Source organism: Triturus cristatus, chromosome 8 (genome assembly GCF_964204655.1).
Source record: "Triturus cristatus chromosome 8, aTriCri1.1, whole genome shotgun sequence".
NCBI classification, from domain to species: Eukaryota; Metazoa; Chordata; class Amphibia; order Caudata; family Salamandridae; genus Triturus; species Triturus cristatus.
Window position 1 is genome coordinate 410,054,560 of NC_140591.1, and position 16,748 is coordinate 410,071,307.

Below are 16,748 nucleotides of genomic sequence, written 5' to 3' on the forward strand. Positions count from 1 at the left end.
CAGTCGTAGCTCCTTTGGCCTCAGTTTCATGGCTTGGTATTCCGCTATAAGGAAGCCCCTCCCTGCTCACCTGGCCTGGAATTGCTTATCTGAGAGACAACGGCTAGACTTATCTTCTAGAAACAGGTCAGCGCGATGGTCAATGCAAGGGTGCGAACGAGGTCAACAAACACAAAGAGGTAAATAGCCGAAACACCAAGAAAAGAGACCTTCATGGGAATGGAGGAACATCGAACCCCAACAGCGAATAGAAAATGCCATTTTGCACCATCATTGTGTGCGGAGTAAAGAATACTGATCTCTGGTGATATTCTTGAAGAGTGTTCAAGAGTGGACAAGAAAACCAAATTGGTTCAACTTAATTGCTACTAACTTTAGCAAAAACAATGGTATTTGGAATGATTGTCTGGTGGCATGATTAGTTAAGTACAGTTTGCACGCTTTCAATTGGTTTTGTGGGAAGAGACCGTTAGTAGGCAATTTTGACTTGGATGTTGAAAGATGTTTCGAAAACTCCACTCTGTTTTCCACCCCAATTCATCCAGTCGGAATTTGAGTGATGGCAACGCTTGCTATGATGGTTCCAACCCAGCTGTGCGTTTGGTTCGCAGCACTTCCATGTATGTGGTTGGGGAGCGTAACCAGAGGTTCACTGAATCCCTAAAAAAATACAAAAGCACAACCAACATTGAGTCCTCTGGCTGCTACCCTTACAAAGAGGAGGACCAGGCATGGATGTTCTCCAAGACCCAGGACTGCTTACAGTACCTGCAAGACCTGCTCGCCCTCCGGAAAAAATATCTCACCAGCCTTCACAACTTGAAGTCCCTCAGTAAGTCGGCGCCAGTTTCTCCAGTTTCCACGAAGTCATCCAGAGGAGGAAAAAAGCCACCACCTTTAGCTTCCCCAAATGGATCATTGGTATGTAATGTGCACACCAAATAAATTTTGAATTTGGTTTAGAATGTTTCAATGGAGATTTTGGTAAGACTGTATTTGGTTCAGGGTGTTTTTCCTGTTAAAAGCTCATCATGCTTCGGTTAGGACGGTGACAGCAAAAAATGCCCACTATAACAGACACACAAAAGGTGTTGCCCAGGGGCAAATATTTAAGAGAATTGTTTAGAGTGTGACACCCCCCAGATAAATGTATTTTTGGCTTGGTAGTTGGGTCTGTGGTCTCTGAGTCTGAGAAGGGCCGTTGGAAAGGCCCCTGCAGTGCAGGGGGGGCTGGCTTGCCAATAGTGGAGAGGGCCCGCTCAGCCCCTACTGATGTGAGTGTGAGGAGCCCCTTCAGCATATCTTGCATGGTAGTCCACTCATGTTTTGTTACGCCACTGCAAAATGCAGAAAGGGTATTTCTTTCTTTAAACATGCCATGTGGTGTCGCTTCGATTTATGTCCTAAATTGAAGTGATTCCACGTGCCATGTTTAAAGAAAGAAATAACTTTTTTTGCATTTCGACGACTGCTCGTTGGAAGCTGTCGGATTGGATAATATCTGTGTAGCATCCATCGAGCAGTCCTCACAATGCAAAAATAGTATTTCTTTCTGTAGTGCTGTAGTCTCTATGAACCTACATTCCTTGGAAGGGTCTTGCTGTAGCCATGTAGATGAGAAGAGAATGTTACAGAATTAAATTACTTCCTTGGTCTTTTCCAAGCCAGTTTAATTTACTTCAAGAAATGCTGCCCGTTTCCTTGCATTTCTCAGAGTATGCTTGCTGAAGCTTTGGCGGCGACTATAGTTCTTTTAAGTGAAGTGTGTCTTAGTTGCCAATGCTTCAACATAATTTCAGAGTGTAGCGCATGGGCAGGGTTCAGGAGGGCAAAGTATAAATGCTGGTGAATGTTCTTTGATGAAAGTTGAGGTCAATGGATTTTCCTGTTTGTTTAACCCCCATGAGGCTAAAAATGTTTTCTCACTGCCATGTGGTGAAGACCAATTGACAGCAAACTGTTGGGTTTATATTTTCAAGTTTACGGATAGTAAAAATGTTTTTCCCTCCAAGATCCATGCAATGTACAGTCGGGGCTATGACTAAATCCAGGCTTATGTTTTTTCACTATGCTTTGAGTAAAAAGCCACGTGAACCTGCATCAAGTGAGTGGTGGCAGACCAGAGTGACTTTTATTAACTAGAACATGTCCTGGGATGTGTTAAACAGCCCAGTGATTTACACTGCATCTGCGACTCACGAGTTTGAGCCCTACCAAAATCAGCAACCTCTCATACCTCCGAGGTCTCTGAATTGGATACAATTGGTTTGGATAATACCAACACCTGTGCTGCGCTTGGAAACATCAGCTATGACCCGTTAAAAAAAAATAGAAATTATTATGAAAGTGATCTTCCTTAAAGCTAGTCGATGTGGAGCACTTCAGAATGTATGTCTGGCATGTGTTTATGTGTGTGCAAGAGGGATAAGGTACAGGAAGATTCACTTTCCATGGCCTACTGAAGACACTAACGCGGTTGTTAATATCAACCTGCAATAATGTTGCATCCATTATAGAAATCTACAACTGCATTGTTAAGTAATTATATATTTGCTGTTTAAAGCTCCACCCATACTTATCTTAGGACATAAACATAAGTGGAATTATGAATAGTTAATGTATATATATATCGTTACAGTGTAGTGGTTGTAAAACTATTCACATGCAATATACCACATCTGTTATAGTTAACCCACCACTGGCCTATCTCTGAACCATGTGCCATAAACTAAAAAAAGAATGTTCCATGGGGGTGCATGAGTGTCAGAGGGGTGCAAGCAGTCCAGTGTAAGTGAATCGCCTGAGTTTGGTTTGCCCAGCCAAGAAAAAGTGCTGTAAGTCTATTTGATTCGCAATATTGAAATCGCTTCGGTGATTGATTAGCTCATTCAGTTTGTGAGGGGTATCCTTCTGTCCTCAGCTGGGGTTAAGGTGGTTAAGGTGTTTGTCCTCAGGAGGGAAGGTGTCTCACAGTACCTCACCAAATTACATAATTCCTGTCGAAATTCTGAAAGAATGCAGCGATTCCATAAGTTATATTGATATCTAAACATAGGCAGCACAATGTTGCAGACAATGAACTGGAAGGTTTGTCCTGGCCCCACAACTTTTAAAGATCATGTCACCACCCTAATATAGGTGGTATCTAAAATAGTCGTGTATGTGTTGCATTGTTATATAATCATGCAGGAATTATGGAACTTCAGTAATGTCACTTATTGTGATGTCACCAGGCTTAAGGTCATGTGACATGAACTCCTGGAAAAAGTCTGAGTCAAAGGTCATATGATGTCACTACCTGTGATTTCAGACATGATCTCCTGGAAAAAGTCTGAGTCAAAGGTCATATGATGTCACTACCTGTGATTTCATTAAGGCCAACCGGCACTTCTCGTCATGTAGGGTGACAGAGAGCTTTACACCACACACATATTATACAAAGACAATAAATCAGACAAGTGTATACATTCAACATAAAGGAAATGCTACATAAGACAATGATGTCTCAAAGATGTAGGAGTAAGAGTCACTTGCTTGTCATCATTACTAATAGATATCATATGTTAAAGAGTCCTTGGTCTAGAGAAACACAAAATCAAGCATTAAAACTCAGGATTAAAAACATAACAGGTGGTTAGTTAAGTCTATACTAATAAGAATTTCTAGACTACTTTTAGAGAGTAGGGAAGGATTGACAAAAAACAGTACATTTCTAAGCCTGTGCATTGTTTACACACGCCTCTTTCATGCCACTTCATAGCTCCGTCAGCCCTGAGTTGGGGGGCCCCCTCCATGTACTTCTCTTGGTCCTCTTCCCTGCTTTCAGGGCAGGAGGCAGGAAGCAGGATGCACCCAACTCCCAGCCTCCCGATAGCCAATCACAACGCTGCAGAGCAGCGTTGTGATTGGTGTGAGCACCGTGGATCGGCACTCAGCCAAAGAATGGGAGACTGGGCATGTTCTCCATGCAGGTTGTATTGGAGCCTGCATGTAGAACCTGCTAATTGCGCATGAATGTTTGGCTGGCCCCAGAGGGCCGGCCAAACATCCATGCGCACTTTAGGGAGTGCAAACCACTCCTCCCCTGCTCTGTCAGCAGAGCAGCCCCACCAGTCCCACCTGAAAAGCTGCTGCAACAAGGAAAAAATAAAAGGATAATAACTTAGAGTTATTATAATTTTATTTTTCCTTTAGTGACACTGCTTAAAAGCAGTGGGGCGACCCTCCTCCGCCTTAGCGGAGGAGCCACAAACAAAGCAATGCGGTGCCATCCTTGGAAGTAATCTCGGACGCAGTGATGAGCACATGTTCCTCAGTCAAGGTTTACCCCTCCTGTGACAGAGACACAGCCATCACTACTTTTGAGTCTAACCTAAACTCCATATTTGATTCAAATGCATCCCTAAAAACTAATAACAGGAAAAGTGTTTCGTCCTCTGCTTCATGGTTTTCTGCAGAACTAATGGAGAAAAAAACAAGTGGAAAGAACTTGAGAGGAAGCGGCAACGCAATTTTTCTGAGGATAAAAACAGCTATAAATATGCTTTGAAACAGTTGAGAAGAAACATCAGACAAACCAAATCTAGCATGATCACCAAACAAACTGAGGAAGCAAAGAATGTTCCTAGGAACATATTTAAAAACGTAGACTCCTTCCTGAATCCGAAATCATGTAAACAATCCACGTCTACTTCTCAAAAACTTGCGGATAGTCTGTCCTGCTTTTTCTATGATAAAGTGCTCAAAATGTGTTTGCGATTCAAAGGTAGTCTAAATAATGATCCCTCCAGGTCTCTACCAATGCCTCAACTCATACAACCACAGCTATCCACCTGCGAGAGGATGCCTTAGGAGGTCTCTGAAAGGATTATTGTACAATCCAGATCTGGCTCCCCACTAGACATCTGTCCACCACACACAATGAAGCGGGCAATTAAGGGTGTTAATCCCCAGATAAATGACTTGCTTAATCTTTCCTTAAAACCTGAAACTGTCCTTACAATATGGAAAAAAGCATCGGTGCTCCCCCTGCTGAAAAATGCAAACTTGGATCCCCTAAACCCAAGCAGCTACAGGCCTATCTCCCTGCTTCCGGTGATGTGTAAAATGGTAGAAACTTGGGTACATAGACAGATCACAAAGTTTATATTTTTTCTCTTTGGTACAGAATCAGCACTCCTTGAAGTAACTGACTTCATTAAAATTCATCTTGACTCGTAAAACAAATCAGTAGTGGTCCTGCTCAACCTGTTGGCTGCTTTTGATTTGATCTCACACGAGATCCTGCTGCGGCAACTGGAAGGAATAGGCATTACAGGCACTGTCTGGAATTGGCTAAAGTCTTCTTACGGGCAGACAGCAAGCAGTCTAATAACCCCCTATACATCAGAATGTAAAGAAATAGAGTGTGGGGACCTCAGGGCTCAGTCTTTGGCCCACATTATTCAACCTATGCATGTCCCCATAAGCCCTCAATTTCAATGTTTGGTCATATGTTGATGACACACAACTAATTAACAGTCTAGACAATTCCACTATAGCCAATTTTCAAGGCTGCCATTTGGCAGTGGCAGAATAGATGTTCAAGAACTTCCTTTGACAGAACTCAGATAAGACAGAGATCTTGGTTTTCGGTACCTCCTTTCCACTGGAAACAAAAAGAATTTGGCCGTCTGAGCTGGGTGTTCCCCCAGCCCCCTCCAGTGTGGCCGAAAACCTATGAGTCAAAATCAACACTTCACTGTCCTTCAAACCACAAGTCAAAGCCACGATCAGAACATGCATTTCTAAAATCTCTCAGAAATCTTTTTCAATTCTTACCAGCATGCACTTGCAAATGCATCGCTCCTGCCCTAATAACATCCAGGATGGATTATGCAAATATCCTGCTCCATGGGGCCCATCTAAGGGGCATATCAGCAAGGGCAGGTGATAATTATCGCTAAGCGCACTTAGCGCTAGGATAATTATCGCCGACTATCGCTGCTTTCTATCGCGGAGATAGTGTGCTATCAGCAACGCTTATCTCCAAAGCGATAGAAATGCAAGCTTTAGCTGGAAAACAGTGTGATTATCGCTGAAAATCCAGCGATAATCGCACTGTGACCGGTGATACCTTGCGGATAGGGCAGGGTGGTCTTAGCCATGTAATCCACCTCCCATTGGATTACATAGCTAAGTCAGAATTAAAGCAGGCGTAAGGAAAGTAGCGATAACCATGGTTAGTGCTACTTTTCTTATCGCTATGCTTCTTAGCGATTCCCTTGATAATTGGAGAAATGTCGGTTAGCGACATTTCTCCAGTTATTTCGGGAAGGAACGCCCACTTTGCATCTCATTAGAGATGCAAAGCTGGGCGTTCAGTAAACAGGTGCTAAGGCATGGATTCACGCGTTAGCGTGTCCATGCTGATAGGGCGATAAAATTATCGCAAATTTTCGTCCGAAAACGAATGCTAAAGCGGCGATAATTTTATCGCTTCGCCTTGCTGATATGCCCCTAAGACTCATAAACAGACTACAACTGGTCCAGAATGCAGCAGCTCGCCTGGTCCTGAATATCCCAAAATTCAATTCGAAAGAGAATGAAAACACTCCATTGGCTTCCTAGGAGCCAAATAATTAAATTGAAAACACTCTTATTCACTTTCAGAGCAGTGAATTGACAGGCCTGAGCTACATCTAGAACACGGAGAAAAGATACCAGCCTCACAAAATCGTGCAGTCTGCACACCAAAATCTCGTAGTCATCCCAAGACTACATAAAATCCAGAGCTGGAGGCAGGGCCTTCTCCTATTTGGCACCTAAGCTCTGGAACTCTCTATTTTAGGACTATACTGACAGAGTCCATGTGTAAAGCTCTGCTAAAAATGCATCTCTTTAAAGATTTGTAAATCGCTCTCTTGTCCTTCTCTAAAACACTATTTCTAGTCCCAAAGCCTGCTTACATCCACAACTAGCGCTGGGACTCTGTTGCTGGAGCAGCTTTCACACTTTATAAATCTTCGTCGTTCATTGATTCAAGACATAGTTTAAACTCACAAGGATGACTAAAAAGAAAAAGGATAAAGAATGAAAATTAAAAACATTGACCATTTTGCCTTGGCACTGAAATTAACTTCTTTTTATGCAAACGTGCACGTGATCAGATAAAATGCTGTCTCAGTGCAAGAGGGACAATGGGCCTACTGCATCATGATATTGTAAGCTGTGGTGAGTGGAAGCAAAATATGAATGACAGTTAAACTGACCAATAGATGAAGAAGTCCAACCCAAAGCCTGTGTGTGTGTGTGTGTGTGCGTGCGCGTGTGTGTTAGTGTGTGTGTGCGCAATACCTAAAGTTGTCAATAGTCAAGAACTAAAGGACTCAGAAACAGGCTCAACCAGGATAAATTGAAATTTAAAGATACTACAACTTGACATGCACATTCTTCTAATAGTTACACCAAGTCACTGTCCTGGCCTATCATCAGTGATTACCTGGATGATTCTAAAGGGACATGTTTCATGCAAATGTCTGCATTGTGGTGAGCATGTATCTATGCCAGCATTCGTATTCTCATCTAATTAATAAAGAAGCCCATTACTTCAAGTGCAACTTCTTGAAAAGACTGTTTAACAAGCAAATGCAGTATTTCGTGCTTTGCTGTTTTCTATGGCCACCCAGTGAGGGTGCATGCACTGAGCTATCCAGAAACATAGGGGTTGCATGCCTGACCATTTGGAATTTCCCCAGCCAAGCAGGCTTTGTGTTGACCTAGAGCAGAGATAACTAGGATGGGGGACAACCTTAGGTAAAAGCAACTCCTTTTGCCATCCCAGGCTAAGGATTAACGTGGTTCAAATCTTGGGTATCATACAGTTTTCTCAGCTGTCAGGAAACAGCAACAATGCACAGAAACCCATATTTGTTATATTTGGTCTGCAGGGAATGAGGCTTGGATTCTGAGAGAGTACTAAGGCAAATCCGTGGCATTGCCTGAGCTCTGTCAAGTAAATGTGGGATGGTGACAGAACTCACAAAGTTTTCATTCATTATTGAAATCCCAAGAATCCAGGTTAAAGATTTCCCCCTCATGTGGCACGTTTTCACTATACAGACCATTCTAAAGGGTAATGGTTTATCATTATCCAAGAGGCCCACCCACAGGCCTCGCAGCCATGCCTCATTGTGGGAGTCATTGAAACTGGTGTCCTTGGAAGCTGTGATGCTCCAGTCTCTCTCATCATCAGGGATGGAAGACTTCATTTGCACCGCTGAAACTGAAAGAACTGCTGGGGCAACCAAAGGGCTCCCTAAAGCCCAGAGCTGTTTTCTAGGCAAAAACACCGAAACACAGTGCAAGCTAGAACTATGTACTGATTTCTTTGTTGCTTGGAAAAGTACTTTTTTGCATTTTGTGCAATGTTTCAACACTACTGAGATGCTTTCAAACCCATTGAGTGGAGTGCTCATCACAGAAAGAGATGTGATACAAAATATCTTCTTTATCTATGTTTATTAAAGAGCAAACAATGTCTAGACATTGGCCCACAGTCAAATCAGTAATAATAGGGTGAGGTTTTACTTTTCTAAACTAAACACAACCATAAGGTGTATTTGTAAAGCATGCATTCACCCAGAAGACTATCTTGGCGCTGATTAACAGATGTTGATTGTTACCCAACTCAATGGTACTCATGTTATCGACCTCAGAAGGATGAAAAGCTGAGTGGGCCCCTCCATGATTCTGAACCTGTGACCATAAGGTCAACACAGGCCCCTACAGTGGACGCATTAGTTCACTAAGACACCAGACCCATATCTCAGTTTCCATTCTTTGAGGGTGTCAACAACTTTCATCTCAATCAGTATGGAAGTACAACCAACATAGCAACTGATGACAGCTCTCTGGTCCCACTCCAGTTGCAAGACGTTTCCTTTCATGTAATCGACAAGTCAGGCTCCCACAACCGCACGCCTCCCTTTCTCAGCACCACCCACCTATTACCAATGCAGAATGACAGAACTCAGCAGAAACTGAGGAATACATGAGACTGGCTGCAGACAACTGCTTGTAATTAGTCATTGCTGCTACATAAGCTGGCTGCTAGATATTCACCCTGCAAGATCAATCGTGCCACCATAGAGGCAGTTACAAACATTACTACACAAGTCTACAAACATCACTACACAAGTCTGCCTCAAACTGTCAGTCACTCAAAATGACTTTAGATGCTGTACCAATTGCGTATTTGCACCTACTGCAGATCTGCTCCTAAATGTTATCTGTAGTCCTAAAAGTGCCTCCAAGTTCATGTTAATGTTGTGCCAAAGATGATTTTGCAACTAAAATTGAATTTACCTGCATGTGATTTGAGCTGATGTTGCACCAATGGTGATTTTGCACCTCAGTGTGCTGTCAACCATTTATGATGTCATTCTGATGCACACTTTAAACATCTAATGAGACATATTACTACCACATTTTCTTACTGTTCCCAAATGTGATACCAAAGTACTTCTGACTTTGCACCAAGGCCGATTTTACACCCAAATGTACTTGAGTTCCTCAATGTGATTTTTGCTATTATGTGAGTTTCTGCACCTAAGAGTGTCTCCTCATTCTGCTGTGGTTTCTCCACAAGGGTGAATTGGCACCTAATGTGATTTTGCACATATACATGTTGTTAGAAATGGGATTTCTGTTTGGCTAAGGCTTGCGCCAAAGCCAGGCAGAAACCACCACTCTAGTCAGGGCAAGGGAGTTACACGCCAAAGATAACCCCTGCTCACCCCCTTGGTAGCTTGGCACGAGCAGTCAGGGTTACCCCGAAGGCAATGTGTAAAGCATTTGCGCACGCACACAGCAACAACATCCTAGGCACACCACAAAAGGAACCCCACACAAGGTTATATATAAAAATAGCCTTTGTATTATCATAACACATTAGAATAGTAAGCACATATTATACATAGTGCCCCCTGACACTAGGTCATATTTACAAGGGATTATTTACACCTGACAGGGCCAACTGGACCACTGTCAGTACCATCACAAAGTGAACTTAGTAAATGTAGAATTTATCATAAACATAGAACACAACCAGTCAGTCAGTCAATATCTTTATTCGATTCATACAGAGAATCATAAAAGCACAAAGTGAACATAAAATACATAATTTAAAATGAGCCATTTGTAATACAAAATTTGATTAAGAGACCATCATACAGCATAAGTACAAAAAAGACCAATGGGAAATTACAAGTCCAGGCTAAGTTATCCATAACGCTTCCTAATCCGGAGCGATGCTCGTATGAAGTTCAACATAGCACAACAGACTTCAACAGAAGATAGTGACAGCAAATAATCATAGCCTTCATTATAAGTACATGGTTGTCGCCCCTTCAGGATAGGCTTAATAAATCTAATCCTGGGTTCTTGGTATAAAGTACAGAAAAGGACAACATGTATAGTACTTTGTCTAACACTATTATTGCAGGGACAGGGGGGTAGCCTCTCACACCAACCCCCTTGTTTGGGGAAGGCAAAGAGGAAGTGGAGTGTATTTAGCCTAAACCTTGTAAGATAAAACCGCCATTGGACATTTGTCGAGAAAGTTAAATAAAACTGATGCTGGACCTTAGATACACAACTTGTTGAGCCTCCCAAGCTAGGTATATCCAAGGATTTCCAGTAACATGCTTTGATTTGGGCTTTCGTGTTTCCCTGAATGTTTTCAGGATTTTCATAAACATGGCCCAAACCTATCTTATGCAACATGTCACTAACATATGACAACCAGGGAATCTGTTTTACATTGTCCAGGCTCATGCAATCTAAAAGAATTTCTCTGGAGAGTTGGAGGTTGTCCGATAGCCATATTTTGCACCAAAGTAATAAAGGCGACAGACGGATAGTATCAGTCACTTTGGTCATTCCCATTTCATTGTGGCAAAAGATGTTTGATGAACCCGATGGAATCAATAAAACCCTTTTTAAAAATTTGTTTTCCATCACCTGTATGACTGAGGGGTTCTCAGTCCCCCATACTCCTGCCCCATAAGTGGCAACAGATAAACATTTAGATGTATATAGGGTTTTGAGATGCGCAACAGGTTTTTGACCCAACTTGCCACAAAAGCGGAAGAGACCTTCTATAGCGCGTGTAGTACTCTGGACTCGAGTTTTCATTAATGGAGCCCAACTTAGTTTACTGTTGAAGAGATTTCCCAGGTAGTTAAAATTGTCCACCTTTTCAATGGTAAAGTCATTCACCATAAGTTTCCTAGATTTTGACCCTTTTGGGCCACAGACCATCGCAAAAGATTTTGCGAAATTAACCTTTAGGTCAAGGTCCAACATGAAGGTATTAAAAGCGTCTAAGCATGTCTGCATGCTATTTCCAGTAAGGGTCATTAGAACAGTGTCATCTGCATATGCCAAAATGGGAATACTCTTACCATTTACTTTTGGAAAATCACAACAGTGGTCCAGCAAATATTTCTCCAATCCATTTGTATACACCAAGAATAGAAACGGTGCCAAGATGCACCCTTGACGAACCCCCTCAGTTGAGGGAATCGGTTTTGTCATTTCACCCCCAGGTCCAAACCTTATGGCCACGGATGTTGCAGCATGCAATCTGCGGAGCAGCGTAACCAACGGTTCTTCAAAGCCCATGCTATCCATCATCTGCCATAGCTTACTTCTACAGACAGTGTCAAACGCGCTGGACAAGTCCATGAAGGCAAGGTAGATTGCAGAATTCCTTGCCTTCATGTACTTGCCCATAATCAGTGCCAAATTTAAACACTGTTCGACCGTCCCCCTCCCACTTCTAAATCCATACTGGGAGTTCACTATTAAACCAACAGAATCAGCCCAGGCTTCCAGTCTGGCCAAGATAACCCTTCCTAATAACTTACAGGATGCATCAATCAAAGATATGGGTCGATAGCATCGGGGGTCACACCTATCACCCTTCTTGAAGATCGGGACCACTACTGCTTTCTTCCATGATACAGGGATACTTCCAACAACCACAGCCCTAAAGACATTTAACAGCAACGGGGCCCATACTTCCATATTGTGCTTAAAAAAGTCCAAGGGAACGGCATCAGGGCCCGGGGCTTTTAGTGATGTACCTTTCCTCAGGGCTTCTTCGACCTCCTCCAGTGTGAGCGAGGAGCTAAGAAGCGAAGCTGTCGATGGTTTTACCAAAATTCCTGGGTCATCCAATAGAAACGAGGGCAATAATGCCTTGGGGTTAAAAATTTTACCAAAGTGAACTTCCCAGGATTCACCAGTAACCTGCATCGCTATGGTTTCCTTGGTATCACTTTTAAACAGAGGACGATTTACTACGTCCCAAAAGAGCCTACTATCTTTTAGCTCAGATGCCTTTTCTAAATCATCCCAGGCACAATTTTTTAGCTCCTGCTTCCTTTTTATAATAGCTTCTTTATAGGACTTTCTAGATGATCTTACCAGGTCTTTATTCCTTGGTTTTTGCATAAGGGCCGCTTTTAGGGATTTGTGTGAGGCGGAACATGCGGAGTCAAACCATCTAAAACACTTTGTATTCTTTTTCCCTGCTGGTTTTGTAAGATACTCAGCCACATGCCCACATAATTTTTCAAAATTCCCAATAACCTTTTCTGGGTCTAATATGGACATTTGACATAAGTCAATTTCAGTCCTACATTCTTTAAAGATCTTTTCCTCTAGACCTACAGCATCTATTTTACCCCATTTTATGGTAACACCCTGGTTCTTATTATATTCTATAGGCTGATCCCAGACCGGGTGATTCCCACTAATAGGGTTACATAAAGAAAGCTTTAGAGGGTTATGGTCGCTTGCGGCATTAGCTATTATCTCAAGTTTAGTAACATAAAGCAGGAAATTACTGGACACAAAAATAAAATCAATGGTGCTTGTTGCGCCTCTTACTCCATGAAAGGTTGGTATTGGTAAAGTATCTGGGGCCGCCCAGGGCTCTACCATACATAAGTCATTTAAGACAATAATATTATTTAAGGCATCCCCCTGGGGCGTGTGTTTGAAATGCATCAAAGGTTGTTTATTTAAATCCTCAAGACCACACACATTTGAACCACCAAATTTACACAATGAAGAGTTAAAATCACCAACCCAAACAACGAATAATAGTGGTCGTTCACTACGAGCCTTGCTTATTGCATCCTCCAAACTCTGAATTGTGGTTACATCATTTCTGTCAAAAACGTTATGATACCAGTTAATTAACAACAAGGGCTCGGGGAACAGATTTTCGAGCAATAACAATTGGAACCATGGAGTATCCGCTATCTTTAGAGTACTCAAATTCTTAAGTTTAATAGAGAGTGCTGTCATTATCCCGCCCCTTGCCCTCCCCGCTGGTGATGGTACCGCCGGGACGCTAAAAGATTGAAAACCATCAATTTCCTCACCCGTTTTGCTCCATGTCTCCTGGAAGCACAAAATGTCCTGGCTACCCACATAGTCCAGCCAGCCTTCATCCTCTAGTCTTCCCGCAAGACCAGCAATATTCCAAGACATTAAAGACAGTGTAGGTTCTCCTTGGTTATCGACCACAGGCTCTTCTAAACTTGTCTGATCCTGCTCAATAATCGACAAGTGTGGCCCACAGCCTAAGATACTGGTCACCCGTATATCCAAAGGTGAATTAGACCCTGTATTAAGATTGGTGACATCCACCACCGAATTATCCTTATGACTTACCCCCTCATTTACCCCTATAGCCAAATCTAATATAGATGTTACACCCCCCTTTTTTTTGTCCACTGGTCAATCTAAACCCTCCATTCCCACCAGTGTGTCAAAGCGGTTTCTTAGGGGAATGTTGCTATTTGACATCCACCCTAGATATTCCTCCCCCTGAACTCTCATCTCTGGTTGATTATAGGGTAGTTGCGTAATATTACTAAAACGTATGGGTCCCATAGGGCATCCATCACCCTGATACCTCATACCGGGATGGTTTTGGGGGGGTCGAAATATGTTGTTGTTCTGTGTCCATCCAGAGTGACCATTTTCCTGCGGCCCTGACCCAGAGTAACAGTTATAGAGTGAGACCTGATGTAAATTGGGATAGAAGTATTCAAGGCCTATACATTGGATGTCCCCCATTTTAGCAAACCTAGCTTTATCACAAATTAGGTCTTTGACCCACCTGTCCCTAAAATTAATGAGAATACAGTCTCCTTCTAAATCCTTCTTGCTTTGGCCAACCCAAGGAACCCTTCGTACACCTAATATTTTAGTGGTAGAGGCTGGGGGAAGTGGTCTATTATTATTAAGCCAGAATATGACTTTGTTTAATAAATCCTGACTTGATTCATATTTGTTCGGTGCAACCATCGGAACCCCTGTCAGGATTACCATAAAAGGGGCAGATTCAGGGGGTATGTTCACACAAATTGGTTTGGGAGCTTTTTTACCCGAGGCTAATAGTCCACTTGATAAAGTTGATTTAGCTCCCAATGTTACCACCGGCATGGGTATAGTTGGAATCGGTGTTGTTGCTACGGCTAGCTCAGACATTGGTTGAGAAGCTGCATTAACCATCAGTGTGGATTTAGTTAAAGTTGTCTGAGCTGGGATTCGCTGGGTATCGCGTGATATATCGGGTTGGGGCGGTTTGCTAGAGTTTTGGGTAGAGGTTTTTTGGGAACCCTTCTTTGTAGCAATGCAGATCTCCGGGGACTCGGGAGATTTACTATTTTTGACCAAGGTATCCAGTGAGTGAGTATTAACTGATAATAAGAGCTCTAATTGGTCTAATTTTAAATTAACAATTTGGGTTCTCTCAATGAGAGGCATCAAGAGGCCTTTTAACAAGGTTTCAATGTGTCCCAACAAATCGTCATTATTGCGATTTTTACAGCAAATAGGCGGATAACCAGAATTCCCCAATCGTGTTCCCTTTCCCTTCATATGACCCCTCCCTCTTTTTCGTTTTCTGGTTTGTATAACTGTATTAACATGGTCCAGAACTTGGGGTTTTGAGGGGGCAGGCTCCAACACACTCGAGTCAATACTCGACTTACCGTCCCCACTAATATCTAATGCAGTGTGATCTTCTAATGGACAATCCACTATAGTGTTCCCCCTAGATGTTTCTTGGGAGTCAGGGATTACTACTAAATTGGGGCTAACTTCTAATTCATTAGTTTTGCTTTTTCCCGGAGTAACCACAGAGCCAATCCGTCCTAAGGATGAGCGTTTGCCCGTAACAAGATCCAAAGACAAACGTTTTTCAGTAAGGGCAATTTCTTTCTCCAGTATCCCCGTAGCCCGGGTAATAAAATCATCTAAAGTTCCGGTGGCTTTGCCACTGCCTGACTTTACTGTGACCTGCCTACCCTTCCTAGTTAATAGCGGCATTATTCAAGATAAATATATAATTTAAAATACTAAGGAAACGAAAAACAAGTAAATATACAATTCTACGAATAATTACTTATATAAAACTACACACATTAAATATTAAAACGTACTGTGTAACCTCAAGTCCGCGATGTAAGAGAAGGGGCCCGGCCCGTCCCTGTTCGTCCTTGGACGGCCTTAGACGGCCCGCCCTTTGCCTGGGCTTAGCCCCGGGCGCTCCCGCGCGCTCACGCGCTGCGGAGAAAGTAATCAGTAATGTAGGCAATGGTGTGACGGAGGCGGGGCAAGCAGGGAGAGCGACCCAGGTGTTGCGGGTCTCGGCCTCACGCAGGGACTCCTGGTACACTGAGTCCCTGCGGGTCAGCTCGCAGCCCTGAGGTCCCGTCCACAGGCGCACACAGACAGCGGCAGTCCAAGATCAACCGGGGCGGCTTAAAAGCAGCAGGCAGGCTCACCACCAGCTAGGCACCCGGCCACAGCGAAGAGCGAAGCGGGACACGCGCAGCGGGTCCGGCGAGGAGTCAAGGCAGAGAATGAATGTGAGTTCTCCACACCATGCAGGCAAGACAGAGCAAAGATCCCAACAAGTATCACGAGGCAGCTGGCACTTATTTGCTGTGACGGGGGCAGGGGCAAGCAGGGAGAGCGACCCAGGTGTTGCGGGTCTCGGCCTCACGCAGGGACTCCTGGTACACTGAGTCCCTGCGGGTCAGCTCGCAGCCCTGAGGTCCCGTCCACAGGCGCACACAGACAGCGGCAGTCCAAGATCAACCGGGGCGGCTTAAAAGCAGCAGGCAGGCTCACCACCAGCTAGGCACCCGGCCACAGCGAAGAGCGAAGCGGGACCCGCGCAGCGGGTCCGGCGAGGAGTCAAGGCAGAGAATGAATGTGAGTTCTCCACACCATGCAGGCAAGACAGAGCAAAGAACACAACCAGTAACTACTGGTAACCACTGTACTTAGCATCAGCCTGTAACATAAACTACATTATGCACAGTGTCGCATCAGGCACGAATTACATTCTGCGCCAACCTCACCATCATAAACACATGAGACCATCATCTCACAAGTCTAAACGCATTAGACCCTGACCTCCTAAGTATAACTACATTAGGAAATAAATCTCACTAGCATAAACCATAATATGTGAACCAACCTCATATTCCTAAAACACATTTAGAGGTATCAACACAGGGTGCGTAAATCATTCTACATGAATCACATTTCCTAGCACCCAAAATTACAGTAGGGCCTGGCGCCCTATAAACCTAACAATCCCCCTGGCCAACTGGCCATCCCAAAGGGGCTCAAAAGCCCTGTGTCCAGAATGTCAGGGCGCGCTGCCAATGCAG

General features: G+C 43.5%; 1 protein-coding gene across 1 annotated transcript in view; it reads left to right on the top strand.

The window, feature by feature from the left end:
• Positions 1-274: 274 nt before the first annotated feature.
• The window catches only part of C8H13orf42 (chromosome 8 C13orf42 homolog), a 92,526-nt gene continuing 76,052 nt past the window's right edge, over positions 275-16,748 (top strand). The window contains exon 1 of the mRNA XM_085623734.1: positions 275-930. Coding sequence (XP_085479860.1) covers positions 502-930 — 429 coding nt within the window. The 5' untranslated portion in view covers positions 275-501. The remainder of the gene's footprint in view (positions 931-16,748) is intronic.